This window comes from Neomonachus schauinslandi, chromosome 13 (genome assembly GCF_002201575.2).
Source record: "Neomonachus schauinslandi chromosome 13, ASM220157v2, whole genome shotgun sequence".
Taxonomy (NCBI): Eukaryota; Metazoa; Chordata; class Mammalia; order Carnivora; family Phocidae; genus Neomonachus; species Neomonachus schauinslandi.
This window is the reverse complement of record NC_058415.1, coordinates 24,356,441-24,369,671: the sequence shown is the minus strand read 5'-3', so window position 1 is coordinate 24,369,671 and position 13,231 is coordinate 24,356,441. Positions and strand designations below refer to the sequence as shown.

Here is a 13,231-nt window from a genome sequence, read left to right as displayed (position 1 = left end):
AAAAGAAGCCCAACATTTGAAGATAACCAAGTATGTTATATTGTTTACTTTGGGGAGTGTTCCCCCTGCCCAACCCGGGCTCAGCAGCTGCCAAATTAAAAAATCAATCTACTTAGTTGCAAATCACCACCTCACACACCCACCTTCCCCCCCCCCCACCAAACAAGCCAAAATTGGAAAGTACAAAAGAAATGCACCATTTCTGTGATGGGGTCGAGAAAAATGATCTCTTAGGGCTAAGTATAGCTGGGCCTAGCAAAATTTAAAAAGAAGCAATTGTTGGTAATGTTCTCATACTTCAGGTTCATACAATGTGGAATGTGAGAGCTGATGGAATCTTAGGGGTTCTGGAATCTGCCCCACCCCCAAGACCACAGAGAAGGGAATCAGGGCATAGAGGGGTTAGTCAGTGCTCTGCTTTTCACGCTCTTTGTGAGGCTTCATTCACCTTCTCCTCTTTGCTTCCAGCTGCTATCAATCAAAATAAATTTGTTCTAAGAAGTGGCTTGAAATGGTCACGCTAGATTGTCCAGACTGAAAACCCTGTTAAATTGGGACCTCCCAGACGGGGATATGCAGGTTACTGGGGTTCAAGCCCACGGCAAAAGGAATAAAACCTCCAAGGGAAGGATTTCAAATACCATGGAGGGAGGGCAGTTTTTGGTGGGGAGTTAGGGAGGCTTTCTTGGCTCTGGTACCCAGAAGTGGATTGGGAGAAAAAAATTCCAGTTTTGTTAGGAAATGTTCCCAGGAAAAAGACTTTCAGGAGCTTGGGGGGATTGGGGCAGGGAAGGGAAGGAGGTCACACAAGTGTGTGATGTTGAGCAAAGTTGTACAGAGGGTAACTTGGGCTGAAAGCCACAGAGGATTTCTGCAAGAGTGTAGGTCCTGCTTTAGAGTTGTCCTGGCCAAGGGATGAGAGAGCAGAGGTATCTATCCTCCCACACCTGTCACTTCTTAACCTGACAGTTAGAGGTGAGTGGGGGAGGCTCATTCTCCATCCTGCATTGGGTTCCAGTAAGCTGAGGCAGCCTTCTCCAAAATGATTAAGCTGCTATATAACTAAGGGGAAAAGGGCATCCAGGGGGAATTGGGCAGAGCCCTGCCAGGTTCTCTGCAGACACCTTCCTGATACTTTCAGATCATGTTATAAATATAACAGGGAGAAAACAGATCAGGGCATGCATCCTCTGGTTCATCTTACTTCCTAAGCTCATTAGGTAGAATCACTGATTGGATTTTAGCTGCTTTTTTTTTTTTTTTTTTTTTTAAGATTTTTATTATTATTATTTATTTGACAGAGACAGAGAGAGACACAGTGAGAGAGAGAACACAAGCAGGGGGAGTGGGAGAGGGAAAAGCAGGCTTCCCGCTGAGCAGGGAGCCCGATGCAGGACTCGATTCTAGGACCCTGGGATCATGACCTGAGCCGAAGGCAGACGCTTAACGACTGAGCCACCCAGGCACCCGGATTTTAGCTTCTTTAGTCTTTGGAATTCCTATTCTAAATGAAAGTTGAGAAAATGAAGGTTTCAGCTATAGTAAACCAGCCGCAAATTCAGATATTTGGTTGGCAGGCTTTTCTTTCTACCTCTCTCAGGGAATTTCCATTTCCAGTATGGAAACAGACTTAAAACACAAAACAAAACAACAACAACAAAAACACAACTAGCATATATTCCAGGTAGCAATTGAAAGGAAAATAGCAATGCAGTAAATGTTCTGAGCCTCAGATCTAATTACTAAGCACACAGCATCCTGGTTGTTTCTTTCTCACCGGCGTCTAATCCATCTGTACATATAGTAACAGCAGGAGTTGTTGGTGTCGTACAGACTTGAATTCATTGCCCAACTCAGAACTCTAAAAGGAAGAAGGAAAAAGGGGAGGAGAATTACCTTTCATGTAGAGCAGAAGGCAGATGGGATGGGAGTGTGAGAGGAAGAGAGGGAAAGAGGTGGGCTCACCAAGAGGGGCCATTGCACCAACTTGGGAGTGTCTGAGTGAATGCAAAGAAGATAGGAACAGCTGGTGTTTACTGAGCTTTAACTAGGCTCTAAGCTCTGTTCTAAGGACTGCTTTAATGCATTAACCTACTTAAACCTCACAGTGATGCTGTAAGTGGGGAAACAGGAAGAAACATGCTGGAGGTCATATCACTAGTAAGTGGCAGAACTGGGATTTGAACGCAGAGCTGGTGGCTTAGCTGGACTTGGCATCTGCCTGTTATGTACAAAATTCTTTGTCTTGAGTCTAAACTACATAAAAATTCACCTTTATCCTCTGAGTAGAACTTAGCTTCCTTTTTTTTTAAATTGAATTTTAATTATTCATGTAATGGGTGAATACATGTAAAAAGTATAAGCTAAAACATCACAGATAAAACAGAAGTCATGGTTTCCTTTGAGTAACACTTCTAAATTCCTGTTTTCTCCCTGCTATGTTTATTGTGTATCATTTCAGATCTTTAAAAATACATTTAGATGCTTACTATGTATTCTTTGAAAATATAGGGTAGTGTTTTGTACTTTTTACTTAAAGAAGAAAACACATTAATTATATGATACCATAGCTCAGAGGTTCCCAAACTTTGTTGATTTATGGCTCTTAGTATCTTAGTAATTATTTCATGGGGCCCTAGGTCAAAAGTACTTATTTCATGGTGCTCTACCTAATAAGAGTTAGGGACAACAAACTTAGTATTTATGTCCTAACAACTTAGTGGCCATTTAAAACATGACCTACATGAAAATAGTATTTCCAGTTCATTCTTAACTACAATTACCTGGGAACAGGATGTGGGCACCTGTCGGGCAGCCCCTGGCTCCTCAGATTCCAGGACCAGATCAGATAGATACTGCCATACTTATTGCCTTGCACACCTCTTTTCGCATGGTACTTGCTTTTTACCACAGCAACCGCTAAAAACCCAGCGTTGCAAAAAGTATGACCTCAAAAGAAATATAGCATGATCTAATGTTAGAGCTGGGAACTTCCTTGAGCTGCTAGTTTGCACAGTGGGTATCTGACAGATTTCTAGAATGGCTCCTTTTCCCTGGGGTGCTTCAGTGCATGATTTGAGAACTGTGGCCATAGTTATAAGTTTTGCAGTTCACTTTTTTCATCACACAGTGTGTTTTTAGAGATCTAACCATGTTACCCATCAAGATCTACCTCCTATAATACACTGAAGAATCCTCTATAGAATATGAACAGATGACAGGTTATTTACCATTTTCCTGATGATGGCCATTAATAGTCTAATGTTTTATAATTTAATATAATCTTGCAGTGAGAATCCTTGTTATGTTCCTCTGTGTTCATGTGGGCAATTGGGGAATAAGGGAATTGTGGGGCCATAGGCCAGTCAGAGTTTTAAATTTTAATAAATGCTCACAAACTGAGCTTGACCCTCTCCAAAGAAATGATTTATTATAATCCCTTGAAACATGACTAATGCTGGCTTATTTTTCTTAGGGCTCTATACCCCATGACTATCCCCACTGCAGAAGAATAGTTGTCCTGGTAGAAAAGTATGTAGTGGTCACACTGTAGATGTATGTCATTAAATACATGAGGTTTGAGAGGCAAGGGTAGGGTGTGAATAGGCCAAGGGGAGGAGGAAGGTCAGAACCCATCAGAAACTGCAGGGTGTATTTCGTAGGACAAGGTAGTCATTCATTTAGAGTAAATAGCTTACTTAGGGCACAGATGGCAAATATTTTGCAGGCATACCTTCCATGTTCCCTACCCCTCCATGGCAGACACAGCCAATCCATCATGGCACTCATTCTCACTGAGACTTTGATCCTTCTTCATGGCCCTGGGAGATTGCCACCAACTAACTGATATGGGCATATAAAAATGAAATGTACCTGTCATCCCTGGAGGCAGAGAGGAGGAGGAAAGGCAGGTTGAAGTTAGGCAGAGAAGGGCTAAGGAGTTCAAATGATGCCAAGCAAAGAGAATTCGGAAAATGCATTTCAGACTTCATTGGCCAAATGACTAGTGATTCTCCTTTGTGAGACAAGAGCAGTAGGTATTGATCTCAGTTGGTATTTGTTTTCTTGCCTTAGTTCTAAATTATCCTATTTCTAAAAAAATAATCATCAGAGGCCCCTTTTATTATTTCCATGGGATATGGTCTACTAATTAAATGGTCTACTGTACTTATTAAGTAAAAACAGCGTCAGCAAACAAACATTTATTGATATTTTTCACATGCCAGGCATTTTAAGTGTCTCATGTTTATTTTTATTAACTTCTAAAATCCTTGCAACAACCGTGCAAGTAGGTATTACTGCTATTCCCATATGATAGTTGCGGAAATTGAGAGCGAGGTTAAACATTTTGTACATGGTTATACAGCTAGTAAGTGGCCCAATCAATATGTTTTTCCACTGTTCAGTGATAACTGTGTAAATGCCAAGCATGGCTTCTGACTAGAAGGAGATAACCAAAAGTAGAATGATGGTCTCCAAAGGCCTGGAGAAAGGGGTGGGCCGAGTGACTTTATTAGGGCTAGAGTTTCAGTTTTACAAGGTGAAAGTGCTTTGGAGAAGGATGGTGGTGATGGTTGCACACCATTATGAATGCATTTAATACCACTGAACTGTACACTTAAAAAGGTTAGGATGGTGAATTTGATGTTGTGTATGTTACCACAATTAAAAAAATGAAAAAAGGAGGAAAAACCAGGTTCTCAAAATGAACAGACCTAATTTTGATCAGAAGCAAAGAAACTTGCCGTGTCCATTTGTGCAGTACATCAGAGGTAAATGTGTGGTTTTCTGTCCCAACTCTTCATGACATTGACATGGTTAAAAAAAACCCTATTCTTGTTTTAGAAGACTAGTGATCGGACACCCTGGATTGGAAACTCTTGATTTGACCATTCCATTTTTCAGCTCCTGGGGAAAGAAGGAATGTTTGTCGAGAATAATGTTTTAGAGCAGACTGATCTTTGGGGAGGCCATATGGCCAAGGTGAAGGGCCTGTGCTCTGGAATCCCACCGTGTGCTGGTTTCACCACTTAATCTCTGGGTGACCTTAGGCTAGTTGTCTAATGTCCTGAGCCTCCTAATTTCTCATCTGTAAATGGGGTGGTAGTGATGGCCCATGGAAATGCTTAGAGTAGCACCTGGCATTTAGGAAGCACTCAGCATAGGCTAGCTCTTCTTCGACTTTCTGGTTATGCATTTATATCAAACAGTAGGGACACTACGGAACTCTGAGGCTTAACTGGATGACACAAATGGGGTATAAGCCTCAAGGTATGGTAAGCGTCCTCCTTTCCTCTCTAGTATTGAGTGTGAGGGGTGCCCGGTAAGTGAGGGCTCTCTGACCTCCTGATGGATACCAACGGCACTCCTATTGTCTTTATAAACTGCAGGTGTATAGAGCGATGCTTCCTGACATGCCCTAAGTGGCTTCAGGGACGTCAATGGTTAGGGATATTAAAAGCTGCCTGGCTCTCAACATGTTGGAATGACCTCCACTCACAGTGTGGAGCGAGCTGGCTGCTGGGATCAGCATGTATCTGCTTCGAATGCCTGTCACTAACACCATTTTGAGCTACCCAGGTCTTTGGGCTTCTTTGTTTTGTGATAGAGCTGGTTTTTCTTCTAGATGATCTCAATCTTCTGAAGTAAGATATTTATCACTTGTTCCTCCCTACTATAAAAGAAGAATTGCCTCTGTGTGATGGGGCTAATGCTGGCTTGGCCCACTGTTCACCTGACAGGGGCGACCTGGCAGGGGGATGGGGTGCTGAAGCTGTCTTGGACTGTGACTCTTTGAGGTCGTGGATGTCCAAGTCTTTAGCCATTTGTGGCTTGCCCAGAGCAATGGAGCTCCATCACCTAGGGTCCACTAGAGCCATGAGAATATCCCATTGAAGTGCATGTTCTCTCCCTAGTTCTTCTCTCTTAGTAGGACTCAAATACTACTCTAACTGTTAATTCTCAGTAATTTATAACCTTGCCTGTTGTATTTTCATTATGGAATTGTTTGTATTGATCTTCAGAAGGTGGAACCTTGAGGAAATATTTATGGGAACCAAGACTGTACTTTGGAAAAAGACTATATTAAATTTCTCTTAGTTATTAAGTATGCATCACATGGTTCAACCATTTGACCTATAATCTCTCTCTCTCTCTTTTTTTTTTTTTTCTCCCTAGCACTGGCTTGAGCCTAATAAGTCCATCTCCAAGCAAATGAAATGTAAGTGTCAATCTGTGGTTTCACTTTTGCTATGAACTGTCCAAAGATAGCTTCTGTTTCTTGACCAAGTTTCTCCTTCCGGGGAAGAAATGGCTGGAGCTGAAGATCTGTGGGTGGGGGCTTCTCTCTCTCCTATTGGGTGCTGTGTGACTTCTCTTTGCTGGCCTTCACCTTCCCTGTAGTCACTCTTCCCGTCACCTTACCTTCAGAGTTCATATTCGAACAGGAGCACTGGAATTAGATGATTAAGTATTGGTTAAACATAACCACCAGGTGCCTGGTTCCTTTGGATTGTGGGGGTTGCTAGTAAGTGGTTCAGGGTGGAAGGTGCAGTCTTGCGGGGATGAGAAAAGTGGGTGTATTTTGAAACTAAACTCTTGCCGCTAGCTTTACTGAAGACTGTTTTATTTTTTTTGTATTCTTCAAACTCCCTGCAATAATTTCTTCCCCCTGAGTAATTGTTTTCAATCTCTTGTGTTCTGAACTTTTTTTTTTTTTTTAATTGATGAACTCTTGGAGAAGTTGCCTTGGGAAACATCTTTCTAGAACATCTGGTCATCCACTTTGGGCATTGTGAGGAGGGTGTTGACTGGGTCCTGGATGGCATGTTTTGTCTTGGTCATCCGTGCTAGGCTGTAGTCAGCCTGCTTTTATTTATGATTTGGAGCAGGGCTTCTGAAATGCACTTCAGAAATTCATTGCCTGCCCTGAAATCCATTTATCGCTCTGTGTCAACTTTCCCAGGGCTCTGAAATGTAGGCGATAAATCAGTTTCTCATCGGAAATCAGTTTAGCGCATATTATGTCACTTATCATTATTCAAGGGATTCTTTCCTTTTTCAAATATAAAGAAATTATTCTGGGCAGGGTTTTTAAGTGGGAAAAGTAAGAAACTGAACATGGATGGCAGACTAACAACCAAATACATCTATTCCTTAACCCTCCTTTTTCTCCCTCCTGTTCCCTCCCCCCTCATCCCTCCTTCCCTTTGTCCCTTTCCATTCCTCTTCCTTCCCTCCCCCATCTCTCTGGAACAAACTCTGTCTGATCAGTGCAGGAAAGACAGCCATGTTGTTCTGGGGAAGGCTGATGCCCATGGCTGCTGGGAGCCATGGCTGTTGCAGGAAGCTGACAGGAAAGTTGTATGAGGTGAAAACAGGAGCAGCAGTGGACATGCCTTGTCCAAAGAGGTCAGCCTGTTGGGGTACAGCTGGAATAAAATCGGAACAAGCATCCAAGAAGAAATAGGAGGACAGAGGTATCGAGAAGCTCTATATAGAATGATATGAAGGATAATAGGAAGGATAAGAATGAATTAGCATGTCTGGAAAAAAAAAATTGCTGGAGCACCTGCGTAGCTAACTCAGATTAAGCATCTGACTCTTGATTTCTGCTCAGGTCATAATCTTGAGGTCCTGGGATTGAGCCCATGTGGGGCTCCTTACTCAGTGGGGAATCTGTTTGAGATTCTAAGATAACTAAATGAAAGAGTCTTTAAAAAATTGGCGATACCTAGCTTTTATCCCTTAGCTACTAAGTTTTGAAAGTTTTGTTTGTGTTTTAAAATGTTCAGACAATTTCCCAGGAAGCTTATTTATAGTAAACGGTTCTTTGACTTTGGTTCTTAAATGTCATGCAATATTTTCCTTAGGCTACACATATTTTTAAAATATAAATTTATCTCTAAAGTCAGAAGCCTTTCAACAGTTAATAGAAGAAACAACTTTTAATTTGTGAAGAATTTGCTGCTTAAAGCTTTGTCTCCATGCTAAGTAAATCTGAACAACTAATTGAAAATTTACAAGGTTTGGTAAAAATGTTTTAAGGATTGACATTTGACTGCTGGCCAATCTCAATCTAATAACAAATGAAATCTGAATCAGGAAAGAACTCTATAAAATTCAGTTTCTAAACCAGACCAGGTGACTCCCTGATTCTAGGAACTGGTAAAGGTCTTATCTATCACCCAGTCTGCTGTTGTGTTTTTGAGGACATTACTAAATAAGAAATCATGTAATTTTCTCAAGATCACAAATCTAGCATCTTTTAGTATCAACAATTTATTATTATATGTATATCCTGGAAATATTAACTTTACCATAAATTCGAAAAAATGTTAAACTAGGACTTGTATATTATTAACCCAGAGAAACTGGGTTCAACTCCTGGGACTCATCCGTGAATCTATCAAAAGGATCTGTTTGCAGGTCCTCCAGGCAAATTTCTTCTTGGGTATGTGTATACCTTTAATCCTTTGATTGTCTTTGAGTAGCCAATGAGGGCAAAATTTTTTGGAGGAATGGTTTGATGGCAGACTTTCAGGTTCTTTACCCTGACCCTATTAAGATCTCTTTAACTATAGGTGTTCTCAGGAATGGTATTTTCCATGGTTGGCTGAAGGTCAGCTGCCCTGATAACAAACTCTGTACAAAGACATTATTATCTTATTAGGATTTTTAAAGATAGTTTATTTTTATTTATTTTACTTACTGTTTAAGAATTTTCCATTTTTAATGAGATAGAATTGGCATGTAACATTATATAAGTTTAAGATATGTAACATAATGATTTAATATATGTATATATTGCAAAATGATTACCATAGTAAGATTAGTTAACATCCATTACCTCACATAGACATTCACACCTCATATATTAAAACAGGTTTTAAATAATGTCCAGGATTTTTCTTAGTTTGGGTTTTCATTTTAAATTCTTCTGAACTATTTCCTTTCTCTTCCCCCATGTATCTCCAAGCCCACTCCAAAGAAATAACTGTTAACAGTATTTTATATAGCCTTCTGGAATTTCTTATGTATATATAAACTCCCGCATCATATATATGACCTTTTATAAACAGAAATGAGATCAATCTCTATATATTATTCTTCACCTTATTTTTTAATAGCTTTAGAGATTTTTTTAATATCAGTGATTGATGACTGACTTCATTTAATTTATTAATTTCTATTATTTTTAAAAGATTTTATTTATTTGAGAGAGAGAGAGAGAGGAAGAGAGAGTGAGAGAGAGAGCATGAGCCGGAGAGGAGTAGAGGGAGAGGGTGAAACAGACTCCCCACTGATCGGGGAGCCCGAGGCGGGGCTCAATCCCAGAACTCCGGGATCACGATCTGAGCCAAAGGCAGACGCCCAACTGACTAAGCCACCCAGGTGCCCCAATTGACTTCATTTTAAAAATGACTTTCTGACAATTACATGAATATGTAACAGACATCAAAATATTTTCCAGTAATTTGCAATTATGCATTATGCTGCAATAAACTCACTTGTATGTACTTTCTTGCATGTTTACAAGTACATCTGTACTAGAAATTCCTTTTAGAAGTGAAATTGTTGGATCAAAAGGTATACATTTTATGTTTTCTTAGTGGTAAATATCCATTTAAAGACCTTGTAGTTATTTACCCCCAATAATGTTATGTGAGAGTGTTTCCCCCAAATCTTGTTGAAAATAGGTAGAATCAAACTTATTTTTATGGTGACTTCAAATGTATTAAGGAAGAGAAATACTTAATTGAAAGAATAATTAATTGGACAGTTACTTAATTGGGTATACATTCTATTTTATTTTTAAAAAGATTTTGTTTATTTAGAGAGAACACAGTGGGGGGGAGGGGCAGAGGGAGAAGGAAAGAGCATCTCAAGCCGACTCCGTGCTGAGCATGGAGCCAATGTGGGGCTCGATCTCATGACCTTGAGATCATGACCTGAGCCAAAATCAAGAGTCAAATGCTCAGCCAACTGAGCCATCCTGGTGCTCCTGAGTGTACATTTCAAAGCCGAAAGACTTCTTAAACCAAAGTCATATTTCTCCTCTGAACTTAAATTTTATTTTTTAAATGAACATATGGTAAAATTGACTTTATTTTGATGTATACTTCTGTAAATTTTAACATATAGGTTTGTATAACCTCCAGTACAATCAGAGTAGAGAATAAATCCATCACCCCAAAAACCTCCCTTGTGTTCCCTTTTGTAGTCCTGTATCCCTGCCCCTAAGCACTAGCAACCCCTGATTTGTTCTGTCAGTATAGTTTGTGTCCTTTTAGAATGTCCTATAAATGGAATGATATAGAATATAATATTTTGAGACTTTTTAAATCAGCCTTAATAACTCTGAAATTCAGCCAAGCTGCTATATTTGTCAATACATGATACAGAAAATTATTAAAAGTAAAAGTTGGTCTTTGAAAATATCAAGAAAGTGATGAACCTCTAGCAAGACCGATAAAGAAAAAAGAAGACACAGGACACAGGTTACCAATATCAGGAATGAAAGAGACTATCACTACAGACCCCACAGAACAACTCTAGGTATGTTAGTTTGACAGCTTAGATGAAATGGGCTCATTTCTCAAAAACCATGAATTACCAAAACTCACCCAATATGAAATACATAACCTGAGTAGTTTTATGATTATCAAAGAAAAAGGTTAAACTTCCAGATAAGAAAATCTCTAGCCCATTTGCTGTCGCTCTGTTGCTATAGAACCCCCTTTGCTTTAACTAGGAGCTTCTCCTGGAGCTTTCCCCCTCCATGGTGATGCCCTCCCAGTATCTGAGTTCTGTCCAAGGGATACCAGAGGGAAAAACGTGGAGAACCCAACACCAGTTCAGTGGTCTTGTGAATTATTCTCCTTTCCCACTCTGCCTGCTGTTATTTACTTTCCAGAGTCCTTAAATAGCTGCTGCACACATTCTGTCCGGGCTTTATAGCTGCATTCAGTGGGAGAGGTGGGGTGGGGTGTGATTAATCAATACTTGCTGGAATTGGAACCTTCAAATCAAACTTTTTATCATTCCTTGTCGACTAGGTTAAAATGCAGGTAGGCTACATGATTTGGGCAGTGTTGAGGGGAATATCTTCCCCATTCCCCTGTTCCATCATTGCATGTCTATAGGCACAAATGTGGACGGAGCTTTGATCTTTTTCTTTTCAGAGTATTCAGATAGTAGGTTTTCTGCGAACGAAGTGTTAAATGAAGTGCATATGTTGGATATTAGATTTTCAGAGTCTTTGTTTTCCATGTAGGAATAGTGAGTGTTTGCACTTACAACGTATAGCTTTTAGCCTTGTTCCCTAACTGTGGGATGTAGCTTAGTGTGTCTACATGTAGTGACACACATCAAAAGAACAAAACTTTCATGTCTTGCAGGATCTGTGTAACCACACAAACTGTATTAGCGTGAAGAGGTTTAAAAAAGTTGCACATTATGACTCAGATGTGCATAAATGTGACATTATTTCCCTGTGACTGAATTCAGTTTTCTGTGAGCTGCTTTCCTCTGGGGGCAACAAAGTTCAATCTTGGCCCTTCAGGGTAACTCAAGATCTACCAGTTTAGAATTTGATCTCTTGGGCGCCTGGGTGGCTCAGTTGGTTAAGCGACTGCCTTCAGCTCAGGTCATGATCCCGGAGTCCTGGGATCGAGTCCCACATCGGGCTCCTGGCTCGGCGGGGTGCCTGCTTCTCCCTCTGACCCTCTCCCCTCTCATGCTGTTTCTCTCTCTCTCTCAAATAAATAAATAAAATCTTAAAAAAAAAAAAGAATTTGATCTCTTTCAGGAAATTACTCAGTGAATTCATTGTTTAAACATAACACTTGAAAGTGCATACTTATATGCTGGGGTATTTTTCCCACACCAAGAGCTTTTCCTCCTTCTCCATTCCGGGAATGGTCTCTTGAGGCAGGGGATGCTTCTGTACCATCATGGCAGCAAAGATGATGTCTCTCCCGTGCCCGGTCCTCTGAGTCTTCCCCTGACCTGTCTTAGGTGATTTGGCTTTTGGTTGCTGACGTCTTTCCGCACTGTATCCTCTCTGGATATCACTGGTCCCACTTGCCCTTTCATATGCACTGGTCCGTGCTGCTGGGACCTCTGCTCCTGGTCTTGCCCTGCAGGTCTACAGACTGCGCCTCCTGGTGGTCCCCATTCTAGGCGTCTTTCACTCGTTGGCTCTCAGCGCTGCTCAGCCTCTTCTGTGCCCTGCTTCAGCCTTGGGAACACTTATGTACCCTAAGTAAGGCTCCTTCTCTGCTTAAACACAGTGTGGGGCCATTTCTTCTGTGTTCTCCAAAGTCCTAACAGAACACTTCCCCAAACTATTCTGGGATTTCTTTGTCTTGCTTGTATGCCTCACTCTGTTCAGCCAAGCTAGGGTGTTGAGGGGTGCTGGATGCCCTCTCATAGCTGCAGATAGCATTTTAAATGTGGTTTTGTCCTCTCTGGGTCTCTCCAAGCTCTCTACTTGCCTTCCTTCGCCACCTCTTACCCACAGTTAATAATGGCTTTTATCCTTGGATGCAAGATTAATATCCTAAAACGATACTTATACGCAGGCAGCAACTATTTCTGAAATGTAATGGAAGAAAGGGCTATCACCTGCAATAGGAATAACAAGTAAAAACAAATTTCTCAAATATAACAAGAAATGTGCAAAACTATGAAATTATACTGTGGAGACAAAAGCTCCCGAGAGCAAACCCGAGCAGATTACTTAGCCCGGACTGGCAAGGGCGGGGCAGTTCCGCCTCTGGCAAAGACATCTGGGAACCAGGGCAACAGGCCCCTCCCCCAGAAGATCAGCAAGAACAGCCTGCCAAGACCAAGTTTACCGATCAATGAGAATGGCAGACTCCAGCGCTAGGGGAATACTGCACATAGAATCCATGGCTTCTTTACCATGATTCTGTAGTCTTTCAAAGTTAATTTTTTTTTTTAACGGTCTTTTTTTTTTTTTTTTTGAATTTTTCTTTTTCCCTTTTTCAACTAACATCAATCCCTTTTTTAAAAAACATTTTTATTTTTCATTTTTAGAGTCATATTCTATCCCTTCATAGTAGTTACTGTAGATTTAAAAGAGTTCAATAAATGGAGACTTCTTATGTTTCCATTTAACATTGTTAAAGTCAATTCTTTACAAATCAATATATACATTCAAATAATTTTAAAATAAAAATGTCAGTGAGATTCTTTATGGCATTTA

The 13,231-nt window shown here is 40.5% G+C and overlaps 1 protein-coding gene across 1 annotated transcript in view; it reads left to right on the top strand.

Moving 5' to 3' along the window:
- The window catches only part of FRMD3 (FERM domain containing 3), a 311,407-nt gene that overhangs the window by 165,897 nt on the left and 132,279 nt on the right, over positions 1-13,231 (top strand). Inside the window, exon 3 of the mRNA XM_021677924.1 lies at positions 6,178-6,220. Coding sequence (XP_021533599.1) covers positions 6,178-6,220 — 43 coding nt within the window. The remainder of the gene's footprint in view (positions 1-6,177; positions 6,221-13,231) is intronic.